The sequence below is a fragment of the Schistocerca nitens genome, chromosome 3 (genome assembly GCF_023898315.1).
Source record: "Schistocerca nitens isolate TAMUIC-IGC-003100 chromosome 3, iqSchNite1.1, whole genome shotgun sequence".
NCBI lineage: Eukaryota > Metazoa > Arthropoda > Insecta > Orthoptera > Acrididae > Schistocerca > Schistocerca nitens.
In genome coordinates, this window is record NC_064616.1 from 919,027,114 (window position 1) to 919,043,936 (window position 16,823).

Genomic DNA, 16,823 nt, shown 5'->3' on the forward strand with positions numbered 1-16,823 from the left:
CTACCTTCCTATTCATAACGAATCCTACACCTGTTATACCATTTTCTGCTGCTGTTGATATTACCCGATACTCATCTGACCAGAAATCCTTGTCTTCCTTCCACTTCACTTCACTGACCCCTACTATATCTAGATTGAGCCTTTGCATTTCCCTTTGCAGATTTTCTAGTTTCCCTACCACGTTCAAGCTTCTGACATTCCACGCCCCGACTCGTAGAACGTTATCCTTTCGTTGATTATTCAGTCTTTTTCTCATGGTAACCTCCCCCTTGGCAGTCCCCTCCCGGAGATCCGAATTGGGGACTATTCTGGAATCTTTAGCCAATGGAGAGATCATCATGATACTACTTCAATTACAGGCCACATGTCCTGTGGATACACGTTACGTGTCTTTAATGCATTGGTTTCCATTGCCTTCTGCATCCTCATGTCGTTGATCATTGCTGATTCTTCCGCCTTTAGGGGCAATTTCCCACCCCTAGGACAAGAGAGTGCCCTGAACCTCTATCCGCTCCTCCGCCCTCTTTGACAAGGCCATTGGCAGAATGAGGCTGACTACTTATGCCGGAAGTCTTCGGCCGCCAATGCTGATTATTTATCAAAATTTAGGCAGTGGTGGGGATCGAACCTGGGACCGAAGAAGTTTTGATTATGAATCAAAGACCCCTAGACCACAGCCGCCGATTAACTTGTCCATAGTGTAAAGAATAATGACGTATTTGCTCTGTTCTTTCATAGTACTGGGTGAATCACCTAAAACTTGCACCGCAAGTGTTGTAGAAATGGAAAATGTTGTTGAGGCGTGTTCTTCAGAGAATGGATTTGCAGTCAGGGGCTCCTACTGTTAGCCAATAAACAGATTGTAATAATGACATTTTCACTCTGCAGCGGAGTGTGCGCCGATATGAAACTTCTTGGCAGATTGAAACTGTGTGCCGGACCGAGACTCGAACTCGGGACCTTTGCCTTTCGCGGGCAAGTGCTCTACCACGAGTCTCGGTCCGGCACACAGTTTTAATCTGCCAGGAAGTTTCATATCAGTGCACACTCCGCTGCAGAGTGAAAATGCCATTCTGGAAACATCCGCTAGGCTGCAGCTAAGCCATGTCTCCGCAATATCCTTTCTTTCAGGAGTGCTAGTTTTGCAAGGTTCGCAGGAGAGCTTCTGTAAAGTTTGGAAGGTAGGAGACGAGGTACTGGCAGAAGTGAAGCTGTGAGGACGGTGTGTGAGTCGTGCTTGGGTAGCTCAGATGGTAGAGCACTTGCACGCGAAAGGCAAAGGTCCCGAGTTCGAGTCTCGGTCTGGCACACATTTTAATCTGCCAGGAAGTTTCAGATTGTATTTTTTGTGTAAACATACACGTTTTTAAGTCGAAAATGCCTATTGATAGTAACAAACTAAAAATAGAGGGAATTAGAATATTAGGGGTGTTCATTGCAGGATTCTAGCATAAGTCAATTAGGAGATATCATTTTTTGAAATGTTACTACACTGACACTTGTACAATACCTGTAGTACCACACATTAAAGAATGACACAAGTGCATACACTATTTATGTGGATTCTGACCAGTAACGAGACAAATGACGATCACAGGTTGTGTTCAAACTGACACCGACAGTGGCCATGCACGCTTCCAGTCTGGTATGGAACAACTGCTGCACACATTCTAGCATTTCAGCAGAGATGCCCGACCAGGCTGCAGTAGTATGTCGTTGCATATCATCAGGCGTAATTTGTATGTCCTTTTAGATAACGTCTTTCAGGTTTCACCATGGAAAAATGTATATAGGTGTGAAATCAGGGGAACCAGCCGGCCAACGTACAGGTCTTCTTTATCCAATAAAAGGATTTGGAAACAATTTGTGAAGACATGCTGAAGTACTTTGTGCGCTGTGGGCTGGACAGCCATCATGTCAGTACCACAGGTTTCTCCTTGTCTGCAGAGGAACGTCTTCTAGCATCCATGGAAGATAATCTGTTGGGAGGTTGTGACACTTGTGGACATTCAGTGTTCATATATGAAAGACAGGCATAGGTGCTGATGGTTTACTATCCCACACCGTACGTTTACACTATGTGGACACTTGACATTTCACCTGTCAACAGATCAATAATTTGGCCGTTTACCTGGCCATGACTGGTAAATGTGGGTTTATCACTAAACATGATACATCTGGAGTATCCTTTCTGAATGCCCATGTATAGAAGTTAACACGATTCTCATAATCATTTACATGCAGCTGATGATGGAGAGAGATATGATAGGGATGCAACGTATGTCAATGGAGAATGCATAGGACACTTGCTTGTCTCATGCCGCTTCCTAATGAGATTTCACAGGAGCTAACATTCGGATCAAGTGCAACAGCAACAAGAACATTAATTTCTCCCTCTTCTGTCGTCACTTGTTTCCTTCTGTTACGTTGTCTTAGGTGTCACAGTACAACTTTCACTTAACTGGTTGAAGAGTTGATAAATAAGTGCCGAGATTGTTGACGTCTGTTGCAATATCTTTGCTTCATATACCGTACAAGAACGAACTGCGTTCTTCTTACACTCTCCAAGCACTATGAGCTCGTCAACTTATTTTGCGTTGGTAATTCCAGTCGTCCACTCACTACCTACTGCCTGGACTGGCTCACATTAACTGACATTGAAATATCTCGAAAACAACACATTGGATCCATGAAATTTATTAATTAAATTTCTTCATCTCAAAAGGAGGGCATCCAATGCCCCACTCCACATATGATGGTGGGGGTGATGGGAATTTTGAAACCTTAAATGAGAATTCCCATTTTTTGTTGTAGGTTCGGATTACACGGAGAAACTACGAAAGTTGTGTTCGAAACTTTTTTCCGTTACGTGACAGATCGCGCTATAATCGGAAAAAATCAAAATGGGTAGAAAATCGTATGTTTCAAAAGGCTATCCAGTGACACTTGAATTAACCGCTCACGTTCACGTGGCAAGGGTACGACAGGTAATTGATTAATAGCTTTTAATGGGACTGGACTGCCAGTTATAACTCGTCGTTAGCTACACAGCCACAGTGGCACGTTTAGCATTCCCCTTTTCAGTTTGTTGGAGGAATACAACGTTGAGAATGGGTTTCCCATTAAAAGTTATGAAATAATTGCCTGTCCTACCCACGAAGCATGGAGATGATAGGGGGTGGGGGGTTAATTCAAGTGTCACTGAATAGCATTTTTAAAAATACGATTTTCCACCCATTTTGATATTTTCAATTGCAGCGCTATCTCTCGCAAAACGAAAAAAAAAAGTGTTTCAGACAAAACCTATATATTTTTTTCTGTAGAATCTGAATCTGCATTAAGAAATGGGTGTTTCAAGATTTCAAAGTCGCATCCTTCGTCCCCACACACGTGATAAGGTGGGCGATCGAGTATGATATCACGGGATGTCCCCCACCGATATGAACGGGGTCTTCAGAAAAACTGAACAACCTATATACACAACATTATCTTTAAAAGAAATCTCCTTAGAGTTTCGCCAGAATTGATCAACAGCGCTGTTTTATCGATAACTAAAACGCTCTACTTGAAAAATTTCAGCAATCTTTGCATTAAGTTGCTGTCCAGTGTTAGTGATCTGTTCTTCTTCTTCTAAAGTTTTCTCGGACTAATACGTTGCAAAAGTCTTTGCGAAGAGGATGTTTCATACATGCGCTCAAGGTGAATACTATGTGACTACAATAGCATACACAGTTTTTTATAAGGAAAAAGAACACAGATATCATACACAGTTCATCCCTTTTTTACATATAGTCGAATATATATGTATTTTAATGAGAACGAAATTTAATGCCTATATCAAATGCTGTAAACTCATACATACTTCCATGCAGTGACTTGCAACCTGCATTGGTATACTGGGCCATAACGCTTTCTGTGGGATTCAGAGCTTGTCCAGTCAGTTCCAGTAAACTGTATAGCGTTGCCAGCTCAGTCTCAGGTCGAGTGGACACACTGTATGGCATAACCGCTACACGTTAAATTCTTGAAAGTCCGTTTCTGCATGTGAGTGGATTCTGCTTCATTGACAACTTTGATTGTTTGTGTGAAGGTGCCTGCATTCATTTTGTGATCAGTCAGTACCACTGAAGTAGTCAGAGTATTTCCAGTAAACATGCCTGTAATTTTGAACAAGTTATCCCAGAGCGGAAGCCATTCTGTAGGGGATAATATTACTTTAGTGTCACAATAGTGTGGGTTTTCAAAAACTTGAATTCGTGATTAGACAACATTCTGACACTGACACATTTTCTTCCACTCGAATTTAGGATGAAATTCCTGTCGAATATGGATATGTACTCCTGTTGAGACGTCTTCTTCTGGGTATAACACACATCATTTGGAAATAAAAACAGAACGAGTTAAGCCATGTGCACACTGTAGATTGCACAATCATATATGCAAGAACAATGACAATACTCATATGACGACAACTGCTGTGGTGCATGTGTCAAGTTGCACAAGTGTCACTGAATAGCATTTTTAAAAATACGATTTTCCACCCATTTTGATATTTTCAATTGCAGCGCTATCTCTCGCAAAACGAAAAAAAAAGTGTTTCAGACAAAACCTATGTATTTTTTTCTGTAGAATCTGAATCTGCATTAAGAAATGGGTGTTTCAAGATTTCAAAGTCGCATCCTTCGTCCCCACACATGTGATAAGGTGGGCGATCGAGTATGATATCACGGGATGTCCCCCTCCGATATGAACGAGGTCTTCAGAAAAACTGAACAACCTATATACACAACATTATATATATATATATATATATATATATATATATATATATATTAAATGCTGTAAACTCATACATACTTCCATGCAGTGACTTGCAACCTGCATATATCGTGGTCCATTGATCGTGACCGGTCCAAATATCTCACGAAAAAAGCGTCAAACAAAAAAACTACAAACACCGAAACTTGTCTAGCTTGAAGGGGGAAACCAGATGGCGCTATGATGGGCCCGCTAGATGGCGCTGCCATTGGTCAAACGGATATCAACTGCGTTTTTTTAAAATAGGAACCCTCATTTTTTATTACATCTTCGTGTAGTACGTAAAGAAATATGAATGTTTTAGTTGGACCACTTTTTTCGCTTTGTGATAGATGGCGCTGTAATAGTCACAAACATATGGCTCACAGTTTTAGACAAACAGTTGGTAACAGGTAGGTTCTTTAAATTAAAATACAGAACGTAGGTACATTTGAACATTTTATTTCGGTTGTTCCAATGTGATACATGTACCTTTGTGAACTTATTATTTCTGTTACAGCGTGATTACCTGTACATGCCATATTAATGCAGTAAATGCTCAAAATGATGTACGTCAACCTCAATGCATTTGGCAAAATGTGTAACGACATTCCTCTCAACAGCGAGTAGTTCGCCTTCCGTAATGTTCGCACATGCACTGACAATGCGCTGACGCGTGTTGTCAGGCGTTGTCGGTGGATCACAATAGCAAATATCCTTCAACTTTGCCCACAGAAAGAAATCCGGGAACGTCAGATCCGGTGCACGTGCGGGCATGGTATGGTGCTTCGACGACCAATCGACCTGTCATGAAATATGCTATTCAATACCGCTTCAACCGCACGCGAGCTATGAGCCGGACGTCCATCATGTTGGAAGTACATCGCCATTCTGTCGTGCAGCGGAACATCTTGTAGTAACATCGGTAGAACATTACGTAGGAAATCGGCACACACTGCACCATTTAGATTGCCATCGATAAAATGGGGGCCAATTATCCTTCCTCCCATAATGCCATACCATATGTGGTGTCACCGCCAGACACCACACTTGCTAGGTGGTAGCATAAATCGGCCGCGGTCCATTAGTACATGTCGGACCCGCGTGTCGCCACTGTGTGATCGCAGACCGAGCGCCACCACAAGGCAGGTCTAGAGAGACGTACTAGCACTCGTCCCAGTTGTACGGACGACATTGCTAGCGCCTACACTGACGTAGCCTTTCTCTCATTTGCCGAGAGACAGTTAGAATAGCCTTCAGCTAAGTTAATGGCTACGACCTAGCAAGGCGCCATTAACCATTTGTAACGTTGCATGTACCTCAAGATAGAGTCTCCCTTGTATCATCCAGAATGCTGTATACCAAAGGACGATATAAAAGTTAAGTGTTCTAGTAGCTACGTTCTTTTCTTTATCACATTCATTACGAATCCTGTTCCAGACTTAACGCCAGACGGCGTGAGTTGACGCGTGCCCTTTCGGCTACTTCACTGTGGACTGGCGGCCTTAACAGTCCACTACATTGGCGACGCGGATTAATCAGGATCTTGTTCTTTCTCATTGCTTCCATTTACTTGTGTCATGGCTTCGCCACATTCTCCAGATGTACTGTCCGAATTTTATCGCTTGCAGAATCAGCAGACGCAGGCGTTATTAGATGCCCTTGGACAGCTTGTCCAGGGTCAACGTGCGCTGCAAAACGATGCGGCCGTCGCCGCTTCATCGCTACCGCAGCCACACCATGCTGTTGCACCTCAATTTAGGCCCTACGAGGCGGCCAACGAGACATGGACAGAATGGTCTCGACAGTTTGGATTTCATCTCGCCGCCTACAGAATTCAAGGTAATGAGCGGCAGCCGTTTTTGCTTTCGTGTGTAGGTGTGTGCACCTACCATGTGATAGTGAAATTGTTTCCCCGACGCGACGTAGCAACTCTGTCATACGAAGAAATTTTGTCTGCTTTAGGTGCCTATTTCAAAGAAACAGTTAATGACGTTGCAAAAAGGTATACGTTCTTTCGTACAAAACGTACGGCCGGTCAGACTAATAGGGAGTGGGTTGCAACGTGCGCTGCAAAACGATTAGGCCGTCGCCGCTTCATCACTACCGCAGCCACACCATGCTGTTGCACCTCAATTTAGGCCCTACGAGGCGGCCAACGAGACATGGACAGAATGGTCTCGACAGTTTGGATTTCATCTCGCCGCCTACAGAATTCAAGGTAATGAGCGGCAGCCGTTTTTGCTTTCGTGTGTAGGTGTGTCCACCTACCGTGTGCATTTGAATGTGACTGTGACTGTGACTGTGGACTCCCTTATTCAGATACTATGGTGCGTGATGCAATTGCACAGAACCTTTCTGATGTTCGCATACGGGAACAGATTTTGAAACTCGTCAATCCCTCCCTTCAACAAGTGATAGACATTTTAGATAGGCAAGACACACTTGACTTTGCTCAGGAATCATTTGCAACTTCGCCAGCCGTGTGTCACATTAACCGGCCCGCCGGGCCCGCTGAACGGAACGCTAACCTGCCCTCGCGCACGTCCGCGCAGCCACGTGTCCCGCGCAAGCAAGCAAATGCAGTGAAATCATGCCCGCGGTGTGCAACAAGACATTCGCGTGAGAATTGCCCGTCACGCCAAGCTATTTGCTTTTTCTGTAATAAGAAAGGGCATGTTCAAAGTGTTTGCCAGACAAAGCTCAGATCAGACATTCACAACCATTCCAGGCCCTTTGCTTCACGCCGGAATCGAACCAAGGACAATCAGGCTCGTGAACCTTCGCCCGTGGACATTCATGTAGTTACTGCCACTCCGCCCAGTGTTCCTCTCGCTAACAGTGACTGTGTTCGTCCCACAAAATGTGTGCGTCGACGTCGACGGAAGTCCCGTCACGTCACGCGTGATTCTGTTCCAGTGTCTGTTCAAGTTGCACAAAGCAGTCGCTCTTGTCGTCAGCAGGACAATAAACTTTTTGTAGATTTGGACTTTGCCGGACAAGTGATACCATTCCAGCTCGATACCGGAGCTGCAGTTTCATTGCTCTATCACGCCACGTACAAACAACTGGGCGCACCTCCATTGCGTGCCGCAAATGTTCAGCTCACGAGTTATTCAGGACAGAAATTCCCTGTGTTCGGACAGTGCAGCCTTCTTGCAACATACAAGGGACAAACAAAACTTGTGTCATTTTACGTTCTTCGTTCTTCTACTGCAGTGAACTTGTTTGGTTTAGATTTATTTCAGTTGGTTAACTTGTCTATAGTCAATCAGGTCCTATCAGTGAACGAGACTGTGCCTTCAGCCAGTGTTTCTAGTCTATGTGACGAATTTGCAGACATTTTTGCACCGGGCCTTGGTTGCGCTAAGAACTATGAAGCTCATTTGGAACTGAAAGTAAACGCACAACCGAAATTTTTCAGAGCGCGCAATGTTCCCCACGCATTGCGTGATGAGATCGCAAGAACATTAAACGACTTAGAATCACAAGGTGTCATTGAACGTGTGCAAGCTTCTCCACCAAGGACATTGGGGTATCGTGCGTACGAAACAACTTGCTCGTCAGCACTGTACTTGGTTCGGAATCGATGCTGCGATTACGAATATGTGCTCTTCTTGCATGGCGTGTGCCGAACAACAATCCGCACCGCCGCAGAAATTCTTTGCATGGCCGAAAGCCACTTTCCCTTGGCAACGCTTGCACATAGATTTTGCCGGTCCATTCTGGAATGCTCGATGGTTGGTTGTGGTCGATTCTTTCAGTAATTTTCCTTTTGTTGTCCGGATGTCTTCCACGTCGTCATCTGCCACCATACCAGCGTTATCCGCTATTTTTTGCGTTGAAGGTCTTCCGCAGACTATTGTTTCCGACAATGGCCCACAATTCATGTCCGCAGAATTTCAGTCATTCTGCAAGGCCAATGGTATTCAACATCTGACATCCGCGCCGTTTTCGCCTCAGTCGAACGGTGCCGCTGAACGATTGGTCCGGACTTTCAAGTCACAGATGTTGCAGTTGAAAGAGTCGCATTCTCGGGAGGACGCGTTATTGTTCTTTTTGTCCTCGTATCGCTCTCAGCCCCGCGATGGTCGCTCGCCGGCTGAGTTGCTCCACAGTCGTCCTCATCGAACCTTGATGTCTTTGCTGCATCCGCCGCATCAGGTTCCTGTGCAGCGGCAGACTCCTGCTTTTGCTCCTGGCGACGTTGTATTTTATCGCACCTATCGAGGTTCACGGCGTTGGCTCGCAGAGCGCATTCTTCGCTGCCTCGGCCGCGCGATGTATTTGGTTTTGGGGGCCTCTGGTGAGGTGCGTCGGCATCTCAATCAGCTGCGCCTCTGTCGTCGCACGGGTTCTGCCGCTCCCCGTCTGCTTTCAGCGACGGTGCCGTCCGGTCAGCGCCCTGGGGACCCATCTACTGGCTCGCCTCATCCCCAGGTGTTACCAACGATGCCTTCCATTTTGCCCCATGGCGTCGCGCCGCCGCCGCTGCCGCCGCAGCCGCCGCCGGCGCCGCCCGCAGTGGACGCTTCGCTGCAGCTGCCAAGCGCCTCCCTGGGTCACGCGCCACCGCTCGCGTCCCGTGACCAGATGTCCTCCGCCATGGAACTCTTGCCCGCTCCGGACCAGATGTCATCATCGCGCGTCGGATCCCCCGACGCAATGGAGGTCGACCCTTCGGCCCCTCCTGTCTCATTACGGGCGCATACACCGCATGTTGACGTGCACCCTGGACTAGGTTTTCAGGCGTTTCCTGGCTCCCCTCGGACCGAATGGCAGGGTGCGGGTGGCACAGCCTCGCCTGTTGTTAGGTTCCCCACCCCATCGCATACGTCAACATGGGGTCCTCCCCACGGCGGGCGGAAGCCTTATCACACGACCGTTCGCCGATTTGCGGGGGAGGAATGTGGTGTCACTGCCAGACACCACACTTGCTAGGTGGTAGCTTAAATCGGCCGCGGTCCATTAGTACATGTCGGACCCGCGTGTCGCCACTGTGTGATCGCAGACCAAGCGCCACCACAAGGCAGGTCTAGAGAGACGTACTAGCACTCGTCCCAGTTGTACGGACGACATTGCTAGCGACTACACTGACGAAGCCTTTCTGTCATTTGCCGAGAGACAGTTAGAATAGCCTTCAGCTAAGTTAATGGCTACGACCTAGCAAGGCGCCATTAACCATTTGTAACGTTGCATGTACCTCAAGATAGAGTCTCCCTTGTATCATCCAGAATGCTGTATACCAAAGGACGATATAAAAGTTAAGTGTTCTAGTAGCTACGTTCTTTTCTTTATCACATTCATTACGAATCCTGTTCCAGACTTAACGCCAGACGGCGTGAGTTGACGCGTGCCCTTTCGGCTACTTCACTGTGGATTGGCTGCCTTAACAGTCCACTACACCATACATAAACCCGCCAAGTCCACTGATATTCCACTTGTCGCGGCCATCGTGGATTTTCTGTTGCCCAATAGTGCATATTATGCCGGTTTAAGTTACCGCTGTTGGTGAATGACGCTTCATCGCTAAATAGAATGCGTACAAAAATTCTGTCATCGTCCCGTTATTTCTCTTGTGCCCAGTTGGAGAACTGTACACGACGTTCAAAGTCGTCGCCATGCAATTCCTGGTGCATAGAAATATGGTACAGGTGCAATCGATGCTGATGTAGCATTCTCAACACCGACGTTTTTGAGATTCCCAATTCTCTGCTGTCTGCTACTGATGTGCGGATTGGCCGCGACAGCAGCTAAAACACTTACTTGGGCATCATCATTTGTTGCAGGTCGTGGTTGACGTTTCACATGTGGCTGAACACTTCCTGTTTCCTTAAATAACGTAACTATCCGGCGAACGGTCCAGAAACTTGGATGATGTCGTCCAGGATACCGAGCAGCACACATAGCCCACGCTCGTTGGGCATTTTGATCACAATAGGCATACATCAACACGATATCGACCATTTCCGTAATTGGTAATCGGTCCATTTTAACACAACCGAGCGAGGTGGCGCAGTGGTTAGCACACTGGACTCGCATTCGGGAGGACGACGGTTCAATCCCGTCTCCGGCCATCCTGATTTAGGTTTTCCGTGATTTCCCTAAATCGTTTCTGGCAAATGCCGGGATGGTTCCTTTGAAAGGGCACGGCCGATTTCCTTCCCAATCCTTCCCTAACCCGAGCTAGCGCTCCGTCTCTAATGACCTCGTTGTCGACGGGACGTATAACACTAACCACCACCACCACCACCATTTTAACACGGGTAATATATCACGAAGCAAATACCGTACGCACTGGCGGAATGTTACGTGATACCACGTACTTTTACGTTTATGACTATTACAGCGCCATATATCATAAAGCGAAAAAAGTGGTCCAACTAAAATATTCATATTTCTTTACGTACTACACGAATATGTAATAAAAAAATGGGGGTTCCTTTAAGAAAAAAAACGCAGTTGATATCCGTTTGACCTATGGCAGCGCCATCTAGCGGGCCAACCATAGCGCCATCTGGTTTCCTCCTTCAAGCTAGGCGAGTTTCGTTCTCTGTAATTTTTTCGTTTGATGCTTATTTCGTGAGATATTTGGCCCGGTCACTATCAATGGACCACCCTGTACTTTACTTTCATGATGCAGTGTAGGTAACCTCATAAAACAAAGTGTGTGACCGATTTGTGGTAGTTCTCTGTGGGAACCTAATGCTAGAACCTTTGCTAGGATAGAAGAGCCCGGCCAATTCTTACGTCACTGAGTGTTGTTTTCCTGAGGGAAAAATATATTCACGTCTCCTAAATGGATCTTCATGTCGCTGAAAGAAGGTCAGCTATAAACAGCAGGCAATTTCAGCCTGGTTACCACCTGAATAGCACGTCTGTGGCTTTCTTGCTAAGTGAATAATATGTCTGGGTGGTTCTCCACGTTAAAGGAAAGTAGGCCATTTATGAGTAGCATCCAACACAGATTTCAGCTTGTCTATGAGAAAAATCGTTGTCTACGGCAGGGATTTCCGAACTGTGTTCTGGGGAAGATTGGTGTTCTGTGGGATGTGGAGAAGTGTGTCATAAAAACCTGTTAATAACCTGGTTTATGTTTTCGACCTTTTAATGAAGCATATTATTTTTAAAAACATTATTATTATTTCTGTGTTATTAGTTATGATTTAAAATTGAAGTAATCTCAAAATGAAACAAGTTTTTCTCGTTTCTAAAACTTTATTAAGTTTCAACACAAAGAAGTTGTTGCATTAGAGTACCAGCTTTCTCAAAGTGTTCCATGAGAAGAGAAGTTAAGGAATCCCTGGCCTCGCATATGAATAGGAGGTGAGCTTTGATCTGCAGGGAAAACAAACATCTTTTTCCTGGCTATTAACAGCAACCTATGTTGGTTGTAGTTTCCTGGGAGAAAAAATGATTTGTCTAAGCTACTAATAGAATGCGTTTGGACCTCTAGAAAGCTTAATCTCATGTTCAGGAATGAGGGTGTGGTGATTAGTGCTGCCATTAAAATGCAGGTGTCCTGAACACGACCATAGCAGGACAAGGGGAAGTCAGAGTGGGCCCGTGGACGTGTGGTGGCTCCTATCACTGATTAATGGCACAGCACTGGCAGGGGAGAATATCCAGTCATGTTGGGAAAGCTGGGGCATGCAGTTGTGGCCCAACCCAGAATGGTCTGGCCCAGGGCGATGGTTGTAGAGTAGTGGCAGTGACAGCAGTACAGCTGGGGACACGCCATGCCTAACACTCTGCCCATTATGGTGCTCACAGTGCATGGTCTCACGTGACTGACGGCACCTGAACTGTAACATCATATTAAATCCAAATCTTTTTTAATTTCCTGGTAAAGAAGTGATTCTAAACTTACAACACACATGAAAACTCACAAAAATACAGGCTGCACCAGTATCTCAGGGTCATTCACCTTGGATTATGATGTCATGGGATTGGGGGGGGGGATCTGAGGACCAAGCAGGCTCCACCAATACCCTCAGGTACGCTGCATTGTATCACTATCTTGAATTTCAATTTCATAGGGCTGTGTCATTATCCCAGGGTCATACTTTTATGATGTCATAGTGCTGAGGTAAAACTGACAACAATGCAGACTGCACCAGTAACCCAGCATCAGCCATTCTAGATATTTCAGAAAATAGAACAATGCTTCCTCTTGGATTTTTTGAATTTCCCGCCATTTTACAATTAGGAGAACTTAGCTGGATTCAGTTTCCTAATTGAACACCATTTTTTGAATATCCCATCAATTTTGAATTTATTGCCACATGATACATAAGGTAATTTGCTTAGACTGTAGGGTTTGGGGAATGGGAGTGAGGGAAACTGGCAACAGTACATGTCATCACAGAAGAGAAACGAGGGGAAATCTAGAAACAATGCAGACTGCACAAGAATTCTTCCAGCTACACTTTCTCCTTAACCAACACAAAGTGGGCTCTACTACTAAAAAGTTTAAATTCAACCATACCCAACAATTGAACACACGGAATGTGAAGAGAATGAAGTTTCCGAAGTCTGTCTTTAGGTATTATTAGATTTGTGCTATGTGTAGAGAGATAATTTCGCGAAGTATAACTTACATAACAACAAAATTTCACTTCAAAGCAGCATAAGCGAATTTGGCGGAAATTGCAGTTCATGGATTTTTTATTATATCTAAATGCTCACTCTGAGACTCTATTTTTATTATTGTTTCTGGTCTTAGAAATATTTCAACAATTCCTGGGCGAACTTGGTTGAAAATTTAATGATGTTGAACTTGTGAAATATTGAGTCCAGTTTGGCAACATTACTGATTTGTATCCACAGAAATGAAATTGTAGTTATTAATCGCTTTACCATAATGAAATACTCACTATTGGCAGTCAAGATGTGTTTGTTTTTCTTTGTGTTACCTGAATAAACTGTTGTATTGAGAATTAATTCACTGTCTGTAGCCTAAAGTAGATCCTGCCACGTTTCTAAAGTTCTGTCATTCCAGATTACAGCTTAGGGTATTTACAAATAACAACTTTCAGCAAATATTGCTGTTTATAGGATTATATTGCTATGCTCTGATAAGCAAAAAATCCACATTATTGATGTATTAATCCTTGACAAGTCGGCAGGCAGTCAAATTTACTACATAATGCAATATTTAACATGACAAGCCAGCAAATCACAAGCTGCAAAATGTTGGTGTATCTGTGTAAAAAATATGTATTATTTTTGCCACAATATCATTATTAATATCTTCAGTAGAGAGAATGAACAGAAAAGGTCTCAGGATAGAGCCCTGTGGTACATCATGTTTAATTATTGTTTACTAGACAATTATCTTGTTTTTTTAATGACATTTTCTTTAATTTCATCGTGTATTAATGTTACTGTTTGCTGTCTGTCTTCTAGGTAAGACTTCATTCGTTTGTTTGGTATGTTTCTGATACCTTATAAGGCTAATTTTTTGATCACAGTGTCATGGTAATTGGTGCCAAATGTATTTGACAGGTCCAGGAAACTATCAGTAGAGTCTCACTTGCCAAACAGTACCTTAAGATGAGATTCTAAATGCTTATTCATGCTTAGATTACAACCAGGACTTCCCATTTTTTTCTCTTGTGCTACAGTATTATAAAGTTTCAGGTACGTTCTGACAGTGGCGACATGTAATGAGGTGCTACATGGATACTTACCTGGTGAAAAATTGCTTGTTGTCTGCTGATTCTTTCCTAATGAGGGAACACCCTTGGATTACTCGTGAAAAGTCACGCAGATTGAAAATATAATGAGAATTTGCTGGTGTTGGGTGCAGAGTTTTCATTACTGATGTATAGACACTTAGAGTAGCTTGAACGATGTTTTGAATAGTGGACATAACATCAGCGGCAAAACCATTTTTCTGAAAAGTTTCAATATATTTTTAGAAAGAAACACATACAGTATTCTACAGAGTTCACAAAAATTTTTTCTAAAAGAGTAATTTTCCAGTATATGTCAGATGTATGTATACCTTCAGATTTGTCATTAATGTTGATGAAAATATTTTTGTCACAGTTTCATCAGAAAAATTGTTCATGAAGTATACATTTAGATGATGAAGTAACCGTTTGGTTACACACTGATGGATACCCGCTGGAAGTCTCATGGCAGCAAAAAATAAAATATTTTGCAAGAATATTTTTCCTCCAGTTTTTAAGTCATACCTAAACAGATAAACAGTATTATCAACAATTTTGACATTGATCAGTTTGTGATCAAGTAAGCTTCTTCATTGATAAAACTCATTATAATACATCCCAGCATTATATTAATGTATGAAGACATAGTGTAGTAAAATTCTTAGATATTCTAAAATTGTTAAAAGCTACTGGCACCATATGCCAAATACGTAAGGAAAACCACATAGTGTGGTTGGCTGGGAGACCCAATGGGTATGTTCAGCCATTTAATTGGAAATTGTTTTCTTTCTTTTGCAAACAATTACACCATTCCTTTACAAAGTATAGGAGTTGTTGTTTTTGACAACATTTCTAGTGAAGAAACAACATTCAAGCTAAAAGTACTTTACAATGGATTACATACACTCTGAACCACAATAAAACATTTATGTCAATGGTTACCAGTTTCAGTAAGTGTGTGACCATCCTTTGATCCTCATACCATGATGGTAAGTGGTTGCAGTGAACGGAACAGGTGACGTTTGTGGCGCCGTAACACCAGTTCCGTTCACTGCCATCACCTGTCATCATGGTATACGGATCTGAGGATAGTCACATACTGACCGAAACTAGTAACCATTGAAATAAATGCATAATTACAGTTGATAGCGTTTGTAATCCATCTTTAAACTAGGAGAATTTTGTATTAAGAGTATGAATTTAGTGTATGTCACATTAAAGGGTGCAAGTCATGTTTGTGTTGTATGAAGTGCATAATAATGTAGTACACAATAATTGTATAGTACAGGAAAATTGTAAAATTCTTAAGCTAGGAGGAACACTGATATAGTTTATATTACTGTAGTCGGCAGCTATAGAATAGAGCTGTAAAATTCATAAAAGCTAGTACCACTATGTCGGATATCAAAATCTTAAACATTAAAATGTATTGTTTTATAGGGATTAAGCCACTTCGTTTGATAAAAATCAAGCAGAGAGTGCTTGAAAATTCTAGCTGCATTTATTTTGTTTGAGTGACCATACTTGCTAATATGTGTAAAAGAATAGCCAATATTTACTTCGCCTCTGATACCATAATGGCGACTTTCTCCCTGTCCTGAAGTAATCCTTTATTACTTTTGATATAGATTCCTGAAACATACGGTACCTGTACAGATTGACAACTGTCAGTTGTTAAGGCTTTCGTGGCCACTTGTTGACAAACTGCCTATTGGCTTCTGTCTCGGGTTCTTCGGCCGACGTTCATCTAATGATTTTTCTGACGTTTCGCCAGCCACCACCCGAGCCAGAAAGAGGCATGATCAGTACGCTCGTAACGAGAGCAGGACGAATATGTGAGCCTCAACACCTCAAACGAGAAATGCAACACCTGGAAACTGTTCTGAGGAGCAATGGGTACTCCACAAATTACATTAGAAGTGTAACAGAGCCAAACACTCGACGAAGTAAGGAACCAGAAAAAGAAATGTCGGGTACGGCCTTTCTGCCATTCATTCCCAGAGTGACGGACAGAATCGGTCGTATATTGCGCAAACACGGCGTAAAGACGATTTTCAAACCGACAAGGAAGATCAAAGAGTGTCTTAGATCGGCGAAGGAGAAAAGAGACCCACTTGCAATGTCGGGAATATACCGTATACCATGCACATGCGGAAAAGTTTATGTCGGAATGACTGGACGATCAATTTACACCAGGATCAAAGAGCATAAGCGACATTGCAGGTTGGGGCAGGTGGAAAATCGGCCGTGGCAGAGCACGCACTGAATGAGACCGACCACGTAATAAAATTCGCCGACACGGAAGTTCTGGCTGTAGAGAATCACTATAACACGCGCTTGTTCAAAGAA

At 43.6% G+C, this 16,823-nt stretch overlaps 1 protein-coding gene across 1 annotated transcript in view; it reads right to left on the minus strand.

The window, feature by feature from the left end:
• LOC126249484 (dynein axonemal heavy chain 7-like) overlaps positions 1 to 16,823 on the minus strand; it is a 1,193,512-nt gene that overhangs the window by 623,539 nt on the left and 553,150 nt on the right. Inside the window, exons 27-28 of the mRNA XM_049951137.1 lie at positions 14,807 to 14,999; positions 14,490 to 14,695 (exon numbers count right to left, since the gene is read on the minus strand). Coding sequence (XP_049807094.1) covers positions 14,490 to 14,695; positions 14,807 to 14,999 — 399 coding nt within the window. The remainder of the gene's footprint in view (positions 1 to 14,489; positions 14,696 to 14,806; positions 15,000 to 16,823) is intronic.